This window comes from Gopherus evgoodei, chromosome 9 (assembly GCF_007399415.2).
Source record: "Gopherus evgoodei ecotype Sinaloan lineage chromosome 9, rGopEvg1_v1.p, whole genome shotgun sequence".
In the NCBI taxonomy this organism is placed as follows: domain Eukaryota; kingdom Metazoa; phylum Chordata; order Testudines; family Testudinidae; genus Gopherus; species Gopherus evgoodei.
Genome location: NC_044330.1, coordinates 7,542,858 through 7,564,778, shown reverse-complemented (window position 1 = coordinate 7,564,778; position 21,921 = coordinate 7,542,858). Strand labels below are relative to the sequence as shown.

The window sequence follows — 21,921 nt, the reverse complement described above, 5'->3', positions numbered from 1 at the left end:
GTCCCTGCATCAGCTGGGGGGCTGGCCCAGACTCCAGGCTGCATGGGAGGTGGAGGGGACCCCTCCAGTCCTGGCTGCCCCCCTGCCTAGGGAAGGCCCTGCTGTGAGGATCTGGCTTTGGGGTCCCAGTAGTCTCCATGGCAACAGGCTGTGCCAGGCCGGGTCCTGCCTGCTGTGCTGAGGGACCCGGCCAGCACCTGACTCTGGCGCTGCCACATCTCCAGGCTGGTGCTGAGTAGGGACCCCCGGCCGGCTCTCCTCTCCCCACGGGGGGCCGGCTCTTCTCTCCCCACTGGGGGCCACATTAGGTCTGCAAAGCTGCCAGTGCCAAGGCGATGAGCCCGGGCATGCTGCGGTATAGCGAGTTGCTCTCCAGCCCTACCAGGGCAGGGAAGACAGTGGCTTTCCCGCCAACTGTGGCCCGGACCCGTGCCCTGTACAGCCCCTTGGCGTTCTTGGAGCCCAGGTCCACCAGGATCTGTGGGGAGAAGGGAGCAGTGTGAGGGGGCACAGAGCTGCGAGGGAGCCCCCGGAAGCGCAGTGACCCGGGGCAGCAGGTGCTCCAGGCTGCACAACTCCTGGGTTGACAGGACTGCCCTGAGCGTGAGCTGGGGACCTGCCTGCTTCGGCAAGCTGCCTGCCCCCCTGCTGTGGGGTGCAGCTGGCTGGCTGCCCCTGAGGGGAGCTGGGCTCAAGGGCTCCTCCGAGGGGTGGTGGCTGCCCCACCCCTGGCAGTGGGGTTTGAACCCAGGCTGCACAGAGATAAAGGCTAAATGGCTCAGGCCCAACCTGGCACCGGGAGCCACCACCAGAGGGGGACAGAGACCCTCCCCAGCTAGGGGATGGGGCAGTGCTAAGGGGAATGGGGGGAGCGGGGGAATGGTGGGGTGGGTCTCTCATTGGCAGTAGCCCTTGCAGCCCAGTGGGAGCCAGGGCATGGTGCGGGGGGCTGGCTCCATACCCCCAGCCCAGAGCAGTGGTCCATGGTGGCCGGCCAGCTCCCTGCGTCCCTGTGGGGCATGGCTCACTCACCTCCTGGAAGGTCATGGCCAGGTCCCGCTCCGGCACCTGCAGGACCCAGCGGTAGAGCTCCTGCACGGCGCGTACCTGCAGCGCTGCCTCCTGCAGTCCTGGGCAGCCTGTGCCAAGGGAGGGAGGGGCAGTCAGAGCACTCACCGAAATCCCCCCGCTGGTGGAGAGTCAGAGCACCAGGAGCTGGTCCTGTGGGCCTGTCCCCTGCCACCCAACTGCTGGCATTTCCCTGATGCCTTTCGTCTCAAAGGGGCCAAAAGGGCTTGGCATGCTGTGCTGGCTGGGTAAGGATCGCTGCAGCCACCTCTGCTGTGCACACTGGCTACCCCCTACTCCAATGTCACACAGCCATTGGGTGGGGGGAGCAAAGACCCTATTTCCAGCTAAGAGGGTGGGAGGTTACCTGGCACATGGGGCCAAGGCAGTGGGGCTAATAACCCCTAGCCTGGCACAGTCCTACCCCTGGGGCCCTGACCCACGAAGGGAATAGGTAAGCTTGGCCCCCACACTCCTGCGCTGGAGAGGGAAAGAACTGGAGGGGGCATCGGGCTCAGCCGAGTGGCACAGGGCCCTGTGTACTGATCCCAGCTGCCAGGTTGGGTGTAGGGGTGGGCTCAATATGGCTTTGTCCCTACAGGGCACTGTGGAGGCTAGGCAACTCTTGGCTGCAGCAGGGGTCCCTGTGCAACCTTCTGTCATAAACAGATAGCTAAGGGTTAACGTCTCTTTCACCTGGAAAGAAGTAATCTGAAACACCTGACCAGAGGACCAATCAGGAAACAAGACTTTTTCAAATCTGGGTGGAGGGAACTTTGTGTGTGAGTCCTTTGTTCTGGGTCTTCTGCCTGTACTCTCTCAGCTATGAGAAGTAATTTTTCTATTTCCTGCTTTCTAATCTTCTGTTTCCAAGTTGTGAGTACAAAGATGGTTTGTTTTGTATTTACATGTCTATAGTTGCTGGAGTGCTTTGAATTGTATTATTTTTGAATAAGGCTGTTTATTCAATATTCTTTTAAGCAAATGACCCTGTATTTGTCACCTTAATACAGAGAGACCATTTTTATGTATTTTTCTTTCTTTTTATATAAAGCTTTCTTTTAAGACCTGTTGGAGTTTTTCTTTAGTGGGGAACTCCAGGGAATTGAGTCTGCAGCTCACCAGGGAACTGGTGGGAGGAAGAAGTCAGGGGGAAATCTGTGTGTGTTAGATTTACTAGCCTGACTTTGCATTCCCTTTGGGTGAAGAGGGAAGTGCTTGTGTTTCCAGGACTGGAAATAGAGAGGGTGGACTTCCTCTGTTTAGATTCACGGAGTTTGCTTCTGTGTATCTCTCCAGGGACACCTGGAGGGGGGAAGGGAAAAGGTTTATTTCCCTTTGTTGTGAGACTCAAGGGATTTGGGTCTTGGGGTCCCCAGGGAAGGTTTTTGGGGGGACCAGAGTGCCCCAAAACACTCTAATTTTTTGGGTGGTGGCAGCTTTACCAGGTCCAAGCTGGTAACTAAGCTTGGAGGTTTTGATGCTAACCCCCATATTTTGGACGCTAAGGTCCAAATCTGGGACTAGGTTATGATACCTTCCCCCAGCCTTAGCCTGGGAGGGGGAAGCCCAGGCCCTGTGCTGCACAACTGCTGTGGCGGGGCATACCTCTGCGATCGCCTGGTCCCTCGTCGCTGGGCAGGGCTTTCCCCAGCTCTCGCCTCGCCCGCAGGGATGGGTCCCCAGCACCCTCAGGCCCTGCCACAGAGGAAGAGAGAGGCTCCAACCACCCCCTGGGGAAAGGGCAGACTGCCCCCGCCCCCATACGCTGCTAGTGCACCCCCAGCAACACAATGCAGTGGCACCCTGAGCTGGCACTGGAGCCAGGCTGCACAGTACAGGGCCAGGCCCCGTGGCATGAGGCAGGGCAATGCCATGGCAGATCTAACCGGGCATGGCTATGCCTTGCACCCCATGCCCCCATGCAAGTAACTAGCTAGGGTGAGCGCCCCAAGACATGCCCCCACCTCACCCCTCTGCTAGCACTTACGGTTCAGCGGGGAGGTGGCTCCCGGCTGTGGCCCTGCTCCTCGGGCCCCCAGCTCAGCCCGCAGCTGCTGGAGAAAGGCCCAGTCGTGTCCCTTCAGCGCCTCCACTGCCCCCTCGGCCTGCTGAACCGGAGAGACGCAGGGGGTGAGTGGGCATGCATGAGCCGGGCCTGACTGGGCCACGGGGGCACCCGTCGGCAATGCCAGTGACACCAACCCCAGGTAGTGCTGGGGGCTGCGGGAGTGGGGGCTGCGGCAGGGATGTCAGGAAGGGGGTGGGGATGAAAGATGGTCTGTGCTGGGGATAGATGAGGTCAGGAAGGAGCTGTGTGTGGGGTGGGGGGGGAATGGGGGGATCTGTGCTGAGGTCAGGCAGGGTGGGGGTGGATTGATGGGGTGCCAGGGTCAGGTGGGGGGTGCTGGGGTCAGAGAGGATTTACAGCTGTTCCTGTGTGCTAGGGCCATGGCAGCCGGGGGGGGCTGGATTTGGGGTCCAGCTGAGTGGAGACTGTGAACTGGGGGGGGCCAGGTGCCCATGGCCATCCTCTGGCTGCAGTGCTGCCTTCTTTGGAGAGGCTGAGGGTCTTCCCCCCACCCCCCTGCTCAGAGCCCCCGCCCCCTTACCTGCAGGAAGAGCTGCTCCTCCCCACGGAGTTGCCTGGTGGCCAGTGCAGGAGCTGGGGGGGCCATGTCGCTCCTAGCCATGGTGCTCAGCTCCCCCACCCAGTCCTCCAGTGTGGGGCCCACGGCCTGGAACAGCGCCAAGAAGGGTGGGGGCTGGGTCCTATGACGAGGGGCAGGATGAGGGGCAGGGAGATGCAGTCCTGGCATGGCCAGCAGCAGAGCATTGCGGGGGGGTCCCAGCAGCCCCTGGGGTGCGCCAGACAGCACCAGCCCAGGGGACTAACTCTGCAGCCAAACCCTCTATTGCCCCCCTTCGAGTCAATTCCACCCCCACACAACCAGCCTGGTGGGGCCATGCCCCCTGCAGAGGCTGGCTCCCGTGGCCCGCTGGCTGCGGGGCTGTCCAAGCAGTGGGGGATGTCTGGGGTGAGGGAGGGGTGACACATGCCCCCTGGACCCCGACAGGGGCCACATGTGTATCCCCTGGCACTGGCCTGAGCCCCACAGCCTGTCCCCGCTAAACCACAACAGGTCTCTTCCCTCCCAGCTCCTGATCCTGAGCCCCACATCTGGCCTTTCCCTCCTGCCTTCCCCCCACTCCCTTGCCCCATGGCTGGCACCTCTTCCCCCGTCCCTGATCTCCCGCCAGGCCCTGCCCAGCCCTGGGCCTGGCTTTACCTGCTGGGGCCGCTGGGGAGCTCTTCAGGGCTTGCCTGCCCCTCGGCCCCCTGCCCTGGGGGAATGATACAGGATTCAGTCTAGAGAGCTGGGGCGCCTGTGGGGCAGGATGCAGGGCTGGCAGCGGGTGGGGCAAGTAGAGGCCATGCTGTTTTGGGCATGTGCTAGGGAGCTGGCCTGGTGCTCCAGCACAGGCCCTGCCATGGGCTGAGAGAGCCCCTGTGCAGGCAGCTGGACGCTGCTGGGCAGCCAGCTCTCGGAAAGACCCTGCAGCGCTGAGGAGGGACAGGAGGTGCCAGGCTGTAGCTGAGGCAATTGGGGACCCCATACTGGGAGTGCCTCCAAAGCCCCCAGTGGAGTTTGGGGGCAGGGCCGCCCAGAGGATTGCAGGGGCCTGGGGCTGTTGGCAGCAGGCGGCTCCGGTGGACCTCCCACAGGCATGCCTTCGGAGGGTCCGCTGGTCCCGTGGCTCCGGTGGAGCATCCACAGACACGCCTGCGGGAGGTCCACCGGAGCTGTGGGACTGGCAAGCGGCAGGGCACCCCCCACGCGGCAAAATGTCTAGAGCCGGCCCTGTTCGGCGGCGGGGGGCCCTTCCGTTCCGGGACCCGCCACCAAAGTGCCCCGAAGACCCGCGGCGGGGGCCCCCCGCTGGCAAATTACCGCCGAAGCGGGACCCGCTGCCAAAGTGCAACTGCTCTTTGGCAGTAATTTGGTGGCGGGGGGCCCCCACCGTGGGTCTTCGGGGCACTTGGGCGTTGGGTCCCGGAATGGAAGGGCCCCCTACCGCCGAAGACCGGGTTGCACTGCGGCAGCAGGTCCCGCTTTGGTGGTAATTTGCTGGCGGGGGGTCGGAAGGACACCCCCCCTGCTGGCGAAGACCGGGAGCGGAAGAAGCTCTAGGGCCTGGCCCCGCAAGAGTTTTCCGGGCCCCCCGGAGCGAGTGAAGGACCCTGTGGAGCACAGGGCCTGGGGCAGATTGCCCCTCTTGCCCCCCCCTCTGGGCGGCCCTGGTTGGGGGTCGGTTCAAGGTTCCCTAAGCTGAGCAAGTGGGTCCCCCTATATTCCCGTGTGGGCACAGAGCTGGGATGTGGGGAGCCAGAGGCAGGATATGGGGGTTCTGGGTTGTGAGTCCCTGCCATGGCAAGGGTGGGGGAGGTGGAAAATCCAGGGGGTGGGGGTCCTTGCCATGTTCTGGAGGGGGGAGATTTGGGGGGCAGGCACCTGCCATGACCTGGGGAGCTAGGAGACCCGGGGGCAGGGGTCCCTGGTGTGGTCTGGGTGGAGGAGGAAGGAGATTGGGGTGATGGAGGTCCCTGGCATGGCCTGGCTGGGGGATGTGGGAGTTCTGGGACGGGGGGTCCCTCCCTGTCGTGGCCTGGCTGGGAGAGGTGGGAGATCTGGTGGGATGGGGGTCCCTGACATGGCCCAGGTGGGAGATTGGGATGGGGGGGATGTGAGGGTCCCTGTCGTGGCCTGGCCGGGAGAGGTGGGAGATCTGGGAGGGATGGGGGTTCGTGGCATGGCCCGGGTAGGAGATCTAAGGGATGGCAGATCCATGGGGCAGGTACCTGTGGTGGCCCGGCGAGCCCGGACGGGGAAGAGGTGCCCGTAGAGCTGCTCCATGAAGTGGGGCAGGGTGTGGGTGAAGAAGGCAAAGTCCACCTGGTTTCGGAAGAACTCCTCTGCCCGGCGCAGGAAATCCAGCAGCATCTGGGCATAGGAGCGCAGCTCTGTGCAGAAGGGGTGTGACGTTATGAGTGTAATGTAATATCTCATTGAAAGCTGATAGGGCCAGAAAGAGTTAATTACCCCACAGACTGACCTGACCCAGGGGTGAACTTCAAAGGTAAATGAGTAGAGCTTTGAAATGCAGCCTGCATTGCTGGAGATGGAAGGGGAGCTGTTTGCTCAGGTCTTGTGATGTAAGCAAACAAGTCTCCTCTATTACTATGGCTTTGATTCAAAGATCAAAAAAGGAGTCTGTATTAACATTTAGGAAGACACTTTAGTGAAATAGTATTATTGTCTCTCTGTCTCTGAATCACAGAATCTCAGGGTTGGAAGGGACCTCAGGAGGTCATCTAGTCCAATGCCCTGCTCAAAGCAGGACCAACGCCAACTAAATCATCCTAGCCAGGGCTTTGTCAAACCAGACCTTAAAAACCTTTGAAGGTTGTGGTAACCTGTATCTGAACTGTTTAATGGATAAATTACCCTGTGCTAATTGCCAGGATGTTTGGGAGAAGGAAAGTTAAGCCTATTGTTTTCTCAGGCCAAAAGGCTGCTGGTGATGTATAAAAATCCTGGGGCACGACCCTTCATCTCTGATTTGCTTTGGGTTTCAAGAAGGAGAAACCCTAAACCATAAGGTTTGAGATCCCCAGTCACTGACTGGAGTCACCCTGAATATAGACACTGGACTATAACCTGTGGACTATTTCTAAAAGGACTTTTGGCAACTACCTGAACCTCAAGAACTGAACTCACGTTAGTCTGTATTTTGATCTTTTACCTAACCCTCTCTTTTCTTTTTTAATAAATTTTAGTTTAGTTAATAAGACTTACCCAAAATGCACGCTTAGAGCTAAGATCTAACTTATCACTTGATCTGGGTCTGGGGTTTGGTCTTTTAGGATCCGGAGAACCTCTTTCTTTTAGTGGGGTGTTGGTTTTCATAACCAGTCATCCCCATAACGAGTGGCACTGGGGGTGATACTGGGAAACGAGTGTCTAAGGGAATTGCTTGTGTGACTTTGTGACAAAGTGGGGGATTGTCTTGTTTTTCCAATGGTTTGCATGCAGAGGGGGTGGGATTCGGTTTCCCTGGGTGTTACTGGTTTAACCAGGTGAGGGGAGAGGGAGTTTGTTGGTTCAGAGGACTGGAGAGGGAACTTGGGACTCCAGCCAATGGCCTGGAGGATGGAGACCTCAGCGACTGGTGACCTGGAGGCCCAGCTCAGGAATCTCAGCCAGTTCTGGCCAGTGGAGGACAATGGGCTGTGAAGAGAGGACCCGGTGACCTAACCAGCCGGTTCCGGCCAGAGGACAGAAGCGAGGAGAGGAGGCCAAAGCGACCTTGTTTACCTGGAGAGAAGACAATGGACAGAGGGGGCTTGGGGTTGGGGATATCAGATGCCCAGCTGGGAAGCAGGGGGGCTCTGGGCTGGAGAAAGAGAGCAGGCAGAGCCCACCTGGATGCAGGGGAGACTGGGATGTGCTGTGCTGAGAGAGGCCAGGCCTGAGGCTAGAGAGTTTCCTGTGCTGTGTTCAAATACTCAATAAACCCTCTTGTTTTCCTCTGGCTGAGAGTCACTTGGGGCTAGAGAACAGGGTTGTATCATCCCCTTCGGCGAGTGGAGGCCCCGGGGGTCCAGAGCATGTGGACCCCCTGAGGGGGCCCACGGCAGAGACAGATGTGCTAAGGCTCAGAGATGTGAGGCACCAGGAGGTGGAGGGGCCTGATCCCAAGAGAGAGTGGACCCCCGAGAAGGGCTGTTGCACTGAGAGGGGTCCCCCCCACGGGCCACAGGGTGGGCATGGCCTGTGAGTCCATGACAGACTTGTGGTTAGCCAGTGGGGTAAAACCGAAGTTTTCTCCGTTTGGCTGGCTTGGTGTGCAGAGCAACCCCACCCTGGGGCTGTCACTGCCCTGCTCTAAGCAATTTGTCCTGAATTGGTAGCTCAGTGGTGTCCCGCCCGAGGCAGCATCGTTACAATGGGTGTTAGCAGGATGTCCCCCAGTGCCCCCAGAGCCTGGGCCCACAGGGCAGCTGGCACTGCCCTCACTCAGCAAAGCCCTTGTCCCTTTAGCTCCGCGGCCTGGGCCTGGGGCACCCTGTGCACTGTCCCTGTCCTGCTCAGCCCCTATAGCTGCCCCATTAGCTATAGGACCCCAATCTCGCCCCCCGGCCCTGCTCTGCTCTCCACGCCCTTCCCCTTAGGGAGCAGAGCAGGGCTAGGGGCTGAGTTTGGAGTCCTATCTGCAGGGTGGAAGCACCAGAGGGTAGCTCTGACCTCGGGAGTGGGGAAGGGGTTGGTGCCAGGTTGTGGGCATAAGCCTGAGGCCCGAAAAGTGCTGAGGGTCAGAGTCCCTGGGCCATAGCTCACGCCAAGAGCTCAGGGTATGTGTCCCAGGCCTCCTAGCCCAGTGCCCCCCAGCCCGGAGGCTCTGCGCCCTGGCAGCGCCCAACCCCTCCCGGCCAGCACCACTCACCACATCTCCTCCTCTTCATCCTGCAGGTCTCCTCAGCGACCCAGGCACAGGCAGCCTGGCCTTGGGGTGGGGCGCATGACTGGGCATAGAAAGAGCACAGGTGGGCGAGCTCTGCGTGCTGGCGCTCGCTGGGCAGCTGGGATGCGGCCAGCAGCTCGAAGCAGGTGGGCTCTCTGCTCTCAGGTGATTCTGGGGAGGGCAAGGGGTTAGGTGTTAGGGACAGAGAGAAAGGGCCACACCCCTGGGCACTACTCCACCTTTCCCTCCCCTGGGGGACCCTTGGATGCTGCCCCAGCCCTCCCCGGGGGGGATCCCTGGCACCACCCCTTGGGGGACTCCTGGGCGTTGCCCCACCACATCCTTCTGTCCTGCTTACAGACACTCAGGTGTCCTAGTGGCTTAGTTCCCTGCCCTGGCACTGCCATCTGGGCTCTCTCAATGGCTGACAGTGCCCTGCAGTGCCCAGTCCCAGCCAGCCAATGCCCATTCCTCCCTGGGGTTCAGTGCCAAGCCGGCCATGGCACTCACTGTCCATCTGGCGGCGGATCCAGTCAGCGAAGGCCGTCACACGGGTGTACACGCCTGGCTTGCCCTGTTCCCCGCAGCCATCCCCCCACGATGTGATGCCGTACAGCACGGACTGTTGCGACCCGGACTCCTGGCACGTCAGGGGCCCGCCCGAATCTCCCTGGGAGAGAAGCAGCCACGGGCTGGCACGAAGCATGGGCAGAGATGGGCAAAGCAGGGACCAGCTCTAAGGTCCCCCAGGAGCACGTGGCCCAGGAAGTCACTCTCTACCCTGCCCCATCCTGCCATTGGCCACTTTGGGTAGAGGGTAAACTGAGTCATGGAGCCAGGCAAGCCCTGGCCAGCAGCTGAGCCAGCAATAGGACCTAGGAGTCCTGGGCTTCTAAATGGTCTAGATTAAGGGAGCCCCCCTGCTCTGCCCTGCCCCAGCCAGGCAGCCCCCACTCCCCCCACACCTGGCTCTGCCACCAGGTCACGCCCAGTGGAGGGATTCCAGCCTGGTGTGTGCCAGCCCCAGCAGGCAGCAGCACCCAGTTCTTCCCTCTGGTGGATCGCAGTGGCACTGCTGGCCTTGGGACTGGCTACTCCATGCCTGGCACCCCCTCCTCACCCCGGGACCCCCCAGCCGTTACCTGGCAGGAGTCGATGCCGCCGGCCAAGTAGCCAGCGCAAAACATGGCGCTGGTGAGCAGCTCCTTGCCCAGCGCGCTGTGGCAGGCGTCCTGGCTCAGCACGGGCACCCGAGCCTCCATCACCACCTCAGCCGATGGCCCCTCTGCTAGGGCAAAGAGCAAGTCATGGGAAGGGGCTGCTGTTTCCCCCCCCCCCCTGCAATGCCTGGGCCTAGTGCCCAGGCAGCAGGGAGCCATCCCTGGCCCATCTGCAGCGCCAGGGCCAAACCCGCTCCAGGCCAGGCTAATAGGAGCTCTGCTGGGGGTGCGAGGGCAGCGCCTGGCTGCTGGGTTGGCTGAGATGCCAGATGCCCTGTCCCAGCTTTGGGAAGATGCCTGGGTCACTGGGGCCCACTGGCCTCCAGGGGATGCTGCTCCGGCAGGGAAAGTGCCTGGACCAACCCCCACTGCCCTGGCAGGGGGCCAGTCAGCAGGGGGCGCAGGGGAGCGCTGGGTGGCACTGGCCCCGGACCTGCCCCCCACCTACCTTGGTAGAGGGACCCCCAGCCAGCGATGTAGCAGGGCGTCCCTGGGCCGGGCTCCTCGGGACCGTCGGGCAGGCACACCGGACTCAGCCGTGCCGAGGGGGCCACCGGGCGCGCCAGCTCCAGCAGCGCCACGTCGCTGTGGAAGGTCTTGGGGTTGAACTGTGGGGGAGAGGAGCAGGGGGTCAGGGAGTGGTGGAGCCAGAAATGATCAGGTTGCTGGGGGACTGGGATGCTGGGGGCAGTCGGGGACCCAGGGTGGTCAGGGGGGTGCAGGGGGCACTCTGGGCACAGATGCCTGGGACATGGTGGGGGGCCTCCTCTTACCTTGGGGTGGGTGATGATGCGGTTGACGGGCAGCACCTGCTCGCCCTCATCCCACTTGGCAAGATCGTAGTCCCCCACCACCACTGTCCAGGCCAGCTCATTGCGGTTCCTGCGGGGGGCAGGTGGAGCAGGGAATGAAGGGGGGCAGGCAGAGCCAGGCCCCCTCCTGCTCCCTGCACAGGGAACCTGGCCCCAGGCACCTCTGCCAGCTGGGTCCCTCAGGGCTCCCTGCCCTGGGGCTCAGCTGCCCTGCGCCAGGCACCTTCCCCCCAGCAGGGGGCAGCAGGGCTGGGCCCGAGCAGAGGCTGGGCAGGGTGGTGTGGTGAGGGGGAGGCTGCCCCATTGCCCCTGGGAGCCGAACTGTACAGAGGCCGTGCCCTGTGGCTGGGGCAGCCCAGCCTGTGCCTGCCCTGGGCTGGCACCGGCCAGCTGCCCTCAGTGCTCCCATGGGAGATGCCCCCTCTCCGCTGCCAGGTGCCTGTTGCTGCCCACGCTCCCTGGGGCTAGCCCCAGCCATACCCGGCGAAGCAGTGCGCAGCCGTGAGGACCCAGGTGTCCCTCACCAGTACCCCACCGCACATCAGCTCCCCGCCCAGCCGCACTGAGACCAGCCAGGGCCAGGCGCCCCGCGGGGCCACGCTGCCCCCCACGATCTTGCCCTTGGCTGCTGTGGCATTGGGTGCCACCACCCCCTGGCCACACGTTCCTGGGGAGGAAGAGAGAGAGAAAGAGGAGATCAGATGGAGGGAGGGAGGAGGCTCCTCCCCAGCTCTGCCAATACCCCTCACTCCTGACCCGCAGCCCCCTGCTATCCTTATGCTACATGTTTCATGAGACAAGAGGCTCAATTGGGCTCCAATATTCTTGGGTGCCACCGAGGGCCCAGCCTTGGGCCCCTCTCAGACCTGAACCAGGCAGATTAGAACATGTGTGTCTGTGCCGGGAATTCACTGCGCGGTGCGTGTGTGAATGCACTGGGGATGCACTGCACGGTGCATGTGGGTATGGGCTGGGGACTCACACAGCTGTGTCCTGGGGCAGCTGAGGGCACCCTCACAGTCCTGCCAGTTGCCGACACTGACCTTGATGGCCATGCAGGTAGTGAGTGCTGAGGGATGGTGCTGTGGCCCCAAGCAAGCTTGGCAGGGTGGGTAGAGGATGTGAGAAGCTCAGCAGGCTGTGCCCATCCAGGGTGAACCCAACGGGGCAGCTGCCCTTGCCCCCATGGGGCCTCTGCCCCATTGCCATGTGTTGCTGAAGCTGGGGCACATGGGAAAGCATGTGCCTTCTTGGCAGCAGGGCGATGCCCAGCCCTAGCTCCTGTGCCCACCACACACTTAGGATGGGGTGTGGCCCCAGACCCCTTGAGCAGCTGTGGACTGACCTGATGCCGGCTGGTCCGAGACGCCGTTCATATCATCCATGTCGGTCTCCAGCCCTGCAGGGAGACAAGTCCCGAGAGATAGGCCATGCTGCCGGCACACATGCCACCTGCCTGCCAGGGCCTCCTGCATTCCCCACCCACCTGTGCCTCTTCACAACCGCCCAGGCCTGCGGAAATCAGCCTCCTGCCCAGGCTGGGGTTTCCCTGCCATTTGGTGTTTGTTTCTGTAGAGTCTCCTGCCAGTGTGGGGCAGTGCACACTGGTTTATTAAGGGGTCTCCTGGGAATGCTGGGGTTGTACACGCTGGTGTGTTATCGTAGGGTCTCGTGTGAGTGTGAGGGTTGCACACAGTGGTTTGTGTATTGTAGGGTCTCCCAGGAGCGAAACCCAGCTACTCATGGGCTGGGGTCGTCCAGTTGGGGAGGAGCTATGACAGCCTGGGACCTAGATGCTCCCTTGCTCTGTCCCATCTGTGGGTGGGCAGGGGAGCCAGAGAGGCCTCCGGGGCCAGGAGACAGGTCAAAGTGGAGCCCACTCCCTGCACACGGGCTATGCACAGGGCTGGACTATCAGCCGAGGGCACCATGCTGCCGAATTTCCTTCCTTACCCTCACGCCCTCTCTCCGGTTCTCCCCCCATAGTGCAGTCTGAACACCCATTGGATGGGCCCTTGTTTGTTATTGTAGGGTCTCTCCAGAGAGTTTGGCTGCACACACGCAGGTTTGTTATTGTAGGGTCTCTCCAGAGAGTTGGGCTGCGCACATGTAGGGCTTGTTATTGTAGGGTCTCTTGGGAGAGCTGGGCAGTGCATGCATAGGGTTTATTGTAGGGTCTCTCCAGAGAGTTGGGCTGCGCGCACACAGGTTTGTTATTGTAGGGTCTCTCAGGAGTGCAGGGTTGTCTGTGGGGGATGGTGCTGCCCACACATTAGCCATCCTAGCCCCTGTGCGGTGTTACCGAGACAGCGGTGAGGCCACCTGCGCTGGTTTGTTATTGTAGGAGCGCTTGCTGGAGCGAACAGGCTGTAGGCACCAGCAGGGCTACTGTTAGGAGCCACCAGCCAGCGCTGCTGGCGTGCGTGGCCGGGCGGGCGAGGGGCTGGCACTCACGGGCACACTCCCTGCTCTGGTTGCCACAGTCCCCAGAGAGGCAGGGTGCGCACTCCCCACACTCCCGCAGCTGCTGATCGTGCTTGGCCAGCGCCCCTTCCAGGGCCACCAGGGCGCTCTTCAGGGCGGCCTCCAGGACCAGCGTCCCCCGGCTGGACAGTGCTGCAGAGAGAGAGAGAGGGAAGCCTGGTCAGCCCTAGCCCACGGCCCTGACTGCCAGCCCCTTCAGCCTGGAGGGCGGCTCCAAGCCCCCTTGCCTGCCCTTGGGGCTGCTCTCACTTAAGCTTCACCTTAGCCCCGCCCCCTCCCTACACCCGGCCACGCCCCCCCATGCAGGGGGATCCCAGAGCACACTTCCACCCCTCATCTCCCCATTGGGCCTCTATGTGACCGCGACTCAGGCCCCGGAGTACAGGGAACTGACCAAAGGGGGGACAATGCCAGAGGAGATCATACAATCTCAGCGTTGGGAGGGACCTCAGGAGGTATCTAGTCCAGCCCCCTGCTCAAAGCAGGGCCAAGCCCAAGACAGATTTTTGCTCCAGATTCCTAAATGGCCCCCTCGAGGATTGAACTCACAACCCTGGGTTTAGCAGGGAGCTATCCCTCCCCCCAATCTAGAGGTGAGCTGGGTCCTCCTGCCCGCCTCGGCCTCTCCTGCAGTAGCCAACCCTAGTTCAATCCTGCGCATGGGGATCCCTCTGCCTGGGATTGTCTCGGCCCTGGCATGGGGCCTGTCTCTCCCCCTCGGGGCTCAGGCGGTTGTGGCTGCTGGCCCTGCTGGGTGGGATCCCATCCCATGCCTGGCGGTGAGGGTCAGCGGGCGATGGGAGCCCCCCACACTGGTGCTCCGGTGCAATGCCATTCCAGCTGGCGAGCCACGCAGGAGCCGTGAAGCCACGTGCCTCCCAGGCAGCAAGGAGCCGGCAAGGAGGGTCTTTCCCCTGTTGTGCCTGAGCCTCGCAGAGCACGTGTGCGGAGCCACGCTGTCCTGGGGGGTCCTGAGGTGGGGCCCACCCTCACCCCGGGCCAAGCTGGCACACAGAGGACAAAGGGGCTTGCCCACGGTCCCAGGTGAGCATGTGGCAAAGCAGAGAATAGGACCATGGAGTCCTGGCTCCCCTGTGGGCATAGTGTGCATTGCAGATCGGACACACAAGGTGCTCCCCTGCGGCAGGGCACGGCGCCCGGGTTTCAGGGCCTACAGAGGCTGAGTGCCGAGTGCCAGGCTCTGGGAGTGGGGGAGAACTGAGCTTGGGACCCAGTTCAGCCTGTCTGGGCACCCCCCCCAAAAGACAATGGGCTTGTCAGGGCTTTGCGCCACAACATGGATGTGTGCTGGGCACCGGGCATGGCGCTTGGTAACTAGACTCTCTGCAGGGAAGGTGTCCTGCCCCTCCAGCTGCGGTTGGATTATGCATTTGCACTGGGGGGAGGGGTTGCATTGGCAATGGGGTGTGTGCATGGGGGGGTGCCTTGGGGATTGCACTGAGGGGTGCATGCGTGTGTTTGCAGGGGGGTATTTGCATGGGGAGAGGGGTTGTGTTTGCATTGTGTATGGTTGCATTAGCGGGTTGCAGGAGCGGTGTTTGCATTGCGGGCTTGCTCTGGGGGGTGGCGTGTGTGTTTGTGAGAGTCCACTGCCTTTTACAGGGGTGCTCAGGTTCCCAGGAGCTACCTCAGAGCACAGCCCGGGGGCTGGGACCCCAAGGGCTGATCCAAGGCTCCCCATGAGAGGCTCAGCCCGTCCCCTCGCCTGGGAATTCCCACCCGAGAAGCAAGGCAGGGTTTGGCTGCAGTGGCTGAGCCCACCCCGGACCTGGTATTTTCGATTACTCTGCAATAGCCAACAGGTGCGTGCAGGGTGGGGACAGCTCCCTCCCCCACACATCTTCCCCTCGGCCCTTCCTGCTCCCAGCAGTGCCCCCCCCGAGCCTGACCAGCCCCTGCAAAAAGCCCAGGGCGGCCACTGTGAAACCCACCAGGATGGGAGCCCTGAGCCATTGCAACGAACCACACAGCCCTGGGGGGACCGCAAAGGGGTTTGCCCATGGTCCCAAGTGAGCAGCAGGCAAAGCTGGGAATATAGGACTCAGAAGTCCTGGCTCCCAGCTGTCCTGTTCTAACCATTTGACCCTACTCTCCTCCCAGAGCCAGGAACGGAACCCAGGAGTCCTGGTTCCCAGCACACACACATCCCCGCTCTAACCATTAGACCAGGCCTGCACAACATGCGGCCCGCGTAGGCTCACTGTGCGACCCGCGGGCAAGCAGCGAGATGGGGCTGCTGGGTTCACCCACCTCACCGCCCCGCACGCACTGCCCTCCAACTGCCCTAACGGCCAGATCCCGCTCCCCCCAGCTGGCATACAGCGGGTGCGTCACTTCCGGGGCCCGCTGAGGCGGGAAGCGCTGGGCACGAGGCAGAGCTGGTAAGTGCCGAGCGAGGGGAGGGGCGCCCAGCCTGGGCTCGAGCCGCAGCTCGGGGCAGAGGGGGGACTGGGCCGAGACCCCCTCCAAGACTCCCCCTTCGGTTGGGGGCGGGGCGACTACTGCATTGGTTGGTCCCAGGGTGGCCCCTGTAGTGATGGGGCGGGAGTGGTGGTGGTTGAACTATCTGTGGGCTGCCAGGAAATCCCCGGGGGAGGGAGGGTGTGTGTGTGTGTGTGTGTGTGTGTGTGTGTGTTGCACCTGCCCTGCCCCAACTGCTGCCCCCTTCCCTGGTCCAGAGACCTTCCCCCTCCCCGGCCCCTAACACACTGCCCCCCCCCACCGAGCTCCCTGCGGCCCCTGTGTTTGTGTGTTGGACGGTCACATCCAATCCCTTCACACTGCCCCCCTTTCCCCTCCCCTTAGTTCACAGCCCAGAAAATGCCTTCAAACTGTCCCCTTTTCCCCTCCCCTTATCCATGGGGGGATGACGAGCCGAGCAGGCAGGCAGCCAGGAACTGGGGGGGTTGTTTCCACAGGGCTGGGCGGCACTGGGGCGGGAGATGTGTTTTGGGGGGCCCGGGTGGCACTGGGTTTTTTTGGGGGGGCTGGGGGAATTCGACCCTCAGCTGTTTTCTTTGGAATAATATGGCTCTCGCCGCTTTACGAGTTTGCAGGCCTGCATTAGTCCCTACTCCCCGCCCAGAGCCAGGACTCCTGGTTCCCAGCCCCCTGCTCTAACCATTAGACCCAACTCCCCTCCCAGAGCCAGGAACGGGATCCAGGAGTCCTGGTTCCCAGCCCCCTGCTCTAACCATTAGACCCAACTCCCCTCCCAGAGCCAGGAACGGGATCCAGGAGTCCTGGTTCCCAGCCCCCTGCTCTAACCATTAGACCCAACTCCCCTCCCAGAGCCAGGAACGAGACCCAGGAGTCCTGGTTCCCAGCCCCCTGCTCTAACCATTAGACCCAACTCCCCTCCCAGAGCCAGGAACAAGACCCAGGAGTCCTGGTTCCCAGAACCCCCCCACCCCACCCCACCCTCTCACGCCCTTGCCCACTGCACCAATCCTGTAAGCAAAGCCCCCTTGGCACCAAATGAGCCCCTTGCCTGGAGCCTGGTTGCCCAGCGAGGTTCTGCCTGGTGCCCCACCGGTGCCCGCACTGACCTTGCAGGACACTGGCTGGCATCTGGTGAAGCTCCTTGCCCAAGGGGGCACCAGCCGTCAGCTGCAGGAGGCAGAGCAGTGGCAACAGCATGGTGTGGCAGGTGGGAGCGCTAGGCTGGTTCTGGGCAGGCTCTTCCCCTCTGCCTGCCTGGCCTCTGGGCCGGGAGCTGGGCCGGTGCAGGGATCCCCCCCTCTCTCCTCGTCTCCACCGCTGTGTGCTCTGGAGATGACAGGGGAACAATGAGTCCCGGAGCGAATGGCGTTGTATATATACAGTGCCCCGGGGGGGGCTGGGGCCGCGCTTTCCCATGCTGGGGGACACACAAACGGCTGAATTCATTAAGGCAGCGCCCAGCGGTGGTGCCAGGGCCCTGCCGTGGGGATGGGCCAGGAAGGTGCCGGTAAATGGGGGTGGGAGGGGAGCTGATCCAGTTGGAATTCATTAGGATAGGGAGTTCTCTGGGCCCGGGCTGGTTGGCTTGGGAGCAGGGACCTGGCTGCAGTCTTCCCCGGTTTGAATGAGCTCATTGTTCCCGGCCCCCGAGCGGGCGGCCCCATCAAAGAGCCCCCTAATGATCACAGGCGACCCGCGTGCCTTGATCATTTTCACGCTTTTAGCCTCGCCAAGCCGCTGTTGTCAGTTCACATCACTGCAGCCCCAGCACGGACTCGGGGCCCGGGGCCCCCCAAATGGCCCGGCTGTTAGCGTCTGGGCTGGGGGCTCGGGCTGAGTATGGACGCATCAGCAAATTCTGCCAAGGCCCCGGTCCCCGGGGTTCTGGTGCCGACGCGCCCGCCCGCTCGCCCAGAACGATTCATGACGCACGGCCTTGCTGTGCCCACAGGCACCCGCTCTGTCCTGTGACCTGGTGGGGAGGTGGTGATGGCAGGGCCTGGGGAGTGGGGGCAGGGCCTGGTGCTTGGGGGTGAGTAAACCCTGGGGGCACAGGGACCACACTGTCCTTGGGGTGGGGCTGTGCACGACCAGAGGCACCAGCCGGAGAGGACAGTGGAGAGATTCTCACTCGCTCCCTGGGATCCCCACCTGTTCCACATGCTCCCTGGCTCCACTACCCCCCTACCCCTGTGCCCCTATCACCCCCTCTGAATGTTGGGGCTGTTCAGCTTAGAAAAGAGACAACAAAGTGGGGGATGTGCTAGAGGTCTATAAAATCACGACTGGTGTGAAGGCCAAAGTAGAACTGGGTTCAGAGGAGACCTGGAGAAGTTGATGAAGGATAGGTCCATCGATGGCTATTTGTGAAGATGGTCAGGGACACAACCCCAAGCTTGGGGTGTCCCTAAACCTCTGACTGCTGGAAGCCAGGAGTGGAAGATGGGGGTGAATCCCCCCCTAACTGCCCTGTTCTGTACACTCCCCCTGCAGCTCTAGTATGGGCCACTGTCAGAGGCAGGATACTGGGCTGGCTGGCCCATGGTCTGAGCCAGGAGGGCAGAGCTCTGTATTTCGGAAGGGCCTGTCACCCTAGTATCATGGCATCTGGGTGCAGGAGCCTGGCCTAGCATGCTGGGATCCAGGGGCTGCGGGCAGAACCCAGCCCAGCTCAGCAGTGACTGGGAGCCAGGTAGGGTTGCTCGCTGTCTGCCTTGCTGGGGAGCCCCAGGGCGGAGCAAGGGTGCCACCCTGTCAGCAGCGGGGTGCTATCAACCAGGAGGTTTGGGGGGCAGGGCTAGGCCCCGAGGCGGGGAGCGCAGGGACTGTCGGGGCCTGGCTCCCACAGCAATGGCAGAGCCGAGAGCTCTGGGCGCCCTCAGGCCGGCCTCTTGGCACCACGCACAGAGCAGCCGTGGGGGGTGCTGGGAGCTCAAGGCCTGGCGAGTTTCAGGAAGCAGGGACCCGACCCGCATAGATCCCGGCAGACTGGGGGGCGGCATTGCATGGCTCTGTCTGGGCTGGGGGGGGGGAATTCCCCTGTTGTCTGGGTGAGGCAGACACTGCTCCCCCGCTGTCTGTGAGCTAGGGGGGCAGGGCCGGCTTTAGGCCGATTCAACCGATTCCCAGGAATCGGGCACTGTGCCGAGAGCCGGAGCCCCAGCCAGAGCATGGCAAGCCATCCCGCAGCCCCACTCTCCCGGCTGGAGCCCTGGCCGGAGCGCGCCAAGCAGCCCTGCTCTCCCAGCTGGAGCCCTGGCCGGAGCGCGCCAAGCTGCCCTGCAGCCCTGCTCTCCTGGCTGGAGCCCCGGCTGGAGCACGGCAAGCCGCCCTGCAGCCCCGCTCTCCTGGCTGGAGCCCCGGCTGGAGCGCGGCAAGCCGCCCTGCAGCCCCGCTCTCCTGGCTGGAGCCCCGGCTGGAGCACGGCAAGCCGCCCTGCAGCCCCGCTCTCCTGGCTGGAGCCCCGGCCGGAGCGCAGCAAGCAGCCCAACTCTCCCAGCTGGAGCTGCAGCCAGAGCGCGGCAAGCTGCCCTGCAGCCCCGCTCTCCCTGCTGGAGCCCCGGGCCCTTTAAATAGCCCCCATAGCCCTGGGATAGCAGGGGGCTCTGGGGGCTATTTAAAGGGCCAGGGTTCCAGCTGCCTTTGCCACCCCGTCCTTTAAATAGCTGCCAGAGCCCCGCCGCCCCCATGTATTCTCCAGGGCTCTCACCGCTATTTAAAAGGTCCGGGGCGGGGTAGAAGCAGGGGAGCCCCGGGCCCTTTAAATAACCCCCAGAGCCCTGGTATAGCGGGAGGCTTGGGGGCTATTTAAAGGGCCGAGGCTCCAGCTGCTTCTGCTGCACCCCCTGCCCTGCCCCCAGCCAGCTCTGCCCCCAGCCAGCTCTGCACTCCGTGCCCGCAGCCAACCCCTGCCAAACCCCCTGTCCTGTCTCCAGCCACCCCCTGCCACACACCCTTATGGCCCTGCCCAAAGCCAGCCAGCCCCCACACACCCCTGCCTGCACCAGCCCTGCACACCCTGCCCACACCCAGCCCCAAACCCCCTGCCCTGTCTCCAGCCAACCCCGCTGCACTCCCCAGCCTGAAGCCAGCCAGTTCTGCACTCCTCTGTCTCCAGCCCTCCCAACCCCTGCTGCATCCCCCTACGGCCCTGCCTGAAGCCAGCCCACCCCACACTCCCCTGTCTCCAGCCAGTCCTGCACCCCTTTCCCTGCCTGCAGCTAGACCCTACCTCCAGTCAGCCCCTGCCCTGCCTCCAACCAGCCTCATGTCCACTGCTGCCCTGCAGTTCCCAGGCCAGTAACCCTGCACACCTGCTTCAATGAGGGGGGCAGGGAGCAGCTGGGACCCACACATGTGCACACCCGCAGAGAGTGGCAGGGACTCACACATGTGAAATGGCGGTCATTAGTAAGCAATCAACAGCATATATGATGCAATGTACATAATATATAATTGTATTATTTACATAGTTATGGAAAGTAAATAATACATGAAAGAAATGAAAGGCTTTTTTTTACACTTTTTTTTTTTCCAGTCATCCCTGCCAGGGCCCCGCCGAAAATGTTCGAATTGGGCCCCGCACTTCCTAAAGCCGGCCCTCTGGGGCTGGGGTATTGCCCAGTTCTGTCTGGCCCGGGGGGCAGGTCATTGCCTGGTTGTCTGGGTGAGGCAGACACTGCTCCCCTGCTGTCTCTGGCCGGGGGCCGTTGTCCGGTTCTGTCTGGGCCGGGGGGGTATTGCCCAATTGTCTGGGTGAGGCAGACACTGCTCCCCTGCTGTCTCTGGGCCGGGGGCCGTTGTCCGGTTCTGTCTGGGCCGGGAGGGTATTGCCCAATTGTCTGGGTGAGGCAGACACTGCTCCCCTGCTGTCTCTGGGCCGGGGGCCGTTGTCCGGTTCTGTCTGGGCCAGGGGGGTATTGCCCAATTGTCTGGGTGAGGCAGACACTGCTCCCCCGTTGTCTCTGGGCTGGGGGGGGTCCTTGCCCGGTTCTGTCTGGGCCTGGGGGGGGGGGGCATTGCCCGGTTTTCTGGGTGAGGCAGACACTGCTCCCCCGCTGTCTCTGGGCCAGGGGGGTGGGCGTTGCCCGGTTCTGTCTGGATGGGGGGGAGTATTGCCCGGTTGTCTGGGTGAGCCAGACACTGCTCCCCCACTGTCTCTGGCTGGGGGCCATTACCCGGTTCTGTCTGGGCTGGGGGGGGGTATTGGCTGGTTGTCTGGGTGAGGCAGACACTGCTCCCCCACTGTCTCTGGCTGGGGGCTATTACCCGGTTCTGTCTGGGCCGGGGGGGGGGGGTATTGGCTGGTTGTCTGGGTGAGGCAGACACTGCTCCCCGGCTGTCTCTGGCCGGGGGCTGTTGTCCGGTTCTGTCTGGGCCGAGGGGATCCTTGCCCAGTTCTGTCTGGGCCGGGGGGGTATTGCCTGGTTGTCTGGGTGAGGGAGACACTGCTCCCCCGCTGTGTCTGGCCGGGGGCCGTTGTCCGGTTCTGTCTGGGCTGGGGGGGGTCCTTGCCTGGTTCTGTCTGGGCTGGGGGGGGGCATTGCCCGGTTGTCTGGGTGAGGCAGACACTGCTCCCCGGCTGTCTCTGGCTGGGGGCCATTACCCGGTTCTGTCAGGGCTGAGGGGGGGTATTGGCTGGTTGTCTGGGTGAGGCAGACACTGCTCCCCCACTGTCTCTGGCTGGGGGCTATTACCCGGTTCTGTCTGGGCCGGGGGGGGGGGGGGTATTGGCTGGTTGTCTGGGTGAGGCAGACACTGCTCCCCGGCTGTCTCTGGCCGGGGGCCGTTGTCCGGTTCTGTCTGGGCCGAGGGGATCCTTGCCCAGTTCTGTCTGGGCCGGGGGGGTATTGCCTGGTTGTCTGGGTGAGGGAGACACTGCTCCCCGGCTGTCTCTGGCCGGGGGCCGTTGTCCAGTTCTGTCTGGGCTGGGGGGGTATTGCCCCGTTTTCTGGGTGAGGCAGACACTGCTCCCCCACTTTCTCTGGGCCGGGGGCCATTGCCCGGCTCCCCGTCTCTCTGCCGAAGTGCTGGGGGCTGCAGCCGTCTCTGTCCTGCTCTGCACACAAGCCGGCTGATGATGACGTCACGTTGCCTGGGCCTTAATTGTCCTACAATGTGTCCCTGACAATAGCCGCTTCTCTGGCGGATCAAAGCGCCGTAATTGCCGTGGGTGAGCCAGTCGGGGCTGCTGGCACCGGGACAGGGGCAAAGGGAAAGATGAAAAGCCCCGAACAACTGATGCTGCTTCTGTGGGTCACGGCCTGCTCTGTTTTTGACTCCAGCCAAGCCCTTGGCCTCACTCATACTTTGTGGCGGTGAGTCCCACTGGTTAACCTGCCATTGGTGAC

General features: G+C 62.6%; 1 protein-coding gene across 1 annotated transcript; it reads right to left on the bottom strand.

Annotated features, from left to right (window-relative positions):
* Positions 1–304: 304 nt before the first annotated feature.
* On the bottom strand, positions 305–16,768 carry PRSS56 (serine protease 56). Its single transcript, XM_030575642.1, has 17 exons — positions 16,678–16,768; positions 15,385–15,657; positions 13,079–13,240; positions 11,970–12,023; positions 11,105–11,291; positions 10,586–10,694; positions 10,261–10,420; positions 9,735–9,877; positions 9,103–9,262; positions 8,575–8,763; positions 5,930–6,091; positions 4,359–4,413; positions 3,681–3,840; positions 3,059–3,179; positions 2,677–2,766; positions 1,033–1,139; positions 305–478 (listed from the first exon to the last, which is right to left on the bottom strand). The coding sequence occupies exons 1-17, from the start codon at positions 16,766–16,768 to the stop codon at positions 305–307; spliced, it is 2,397 nt and encodes a 798-aa protein (XP_030431502.1).
* Between the last annotated feature and the right edge of the window lie 5,153 nt (positions 16,769–21,921).

What these genes read in the sequence shown, in the direction of transcription:
- PRSS56 (XM_030575642.1), bottom strand. Translation starts at nt 16,768, where the DNA reads ATGCTGTTGCCACTGCTCTGCCTCCTGCAGCTGACGGCTGGTGCCCCC. An exon ending in CTGGGGGTCCCTCTACCAAG is followed by an intron (nt 9,878 to 10,260) that starts GTAGGTGGGGGG and finishes TTGCCCTAGCAG; the next exon opens with AGGGGCCATCGGCTGAGGTG. An exon ending in GATGAAGAGGAGGAGATGTG is followed by an intron (nt 6,092 to 8,574) that starts GTGAGTGGTGCT and finishes CCTTCTGCACAG; the next exon opens with AGCTGCGCTCCTATGCCCAG.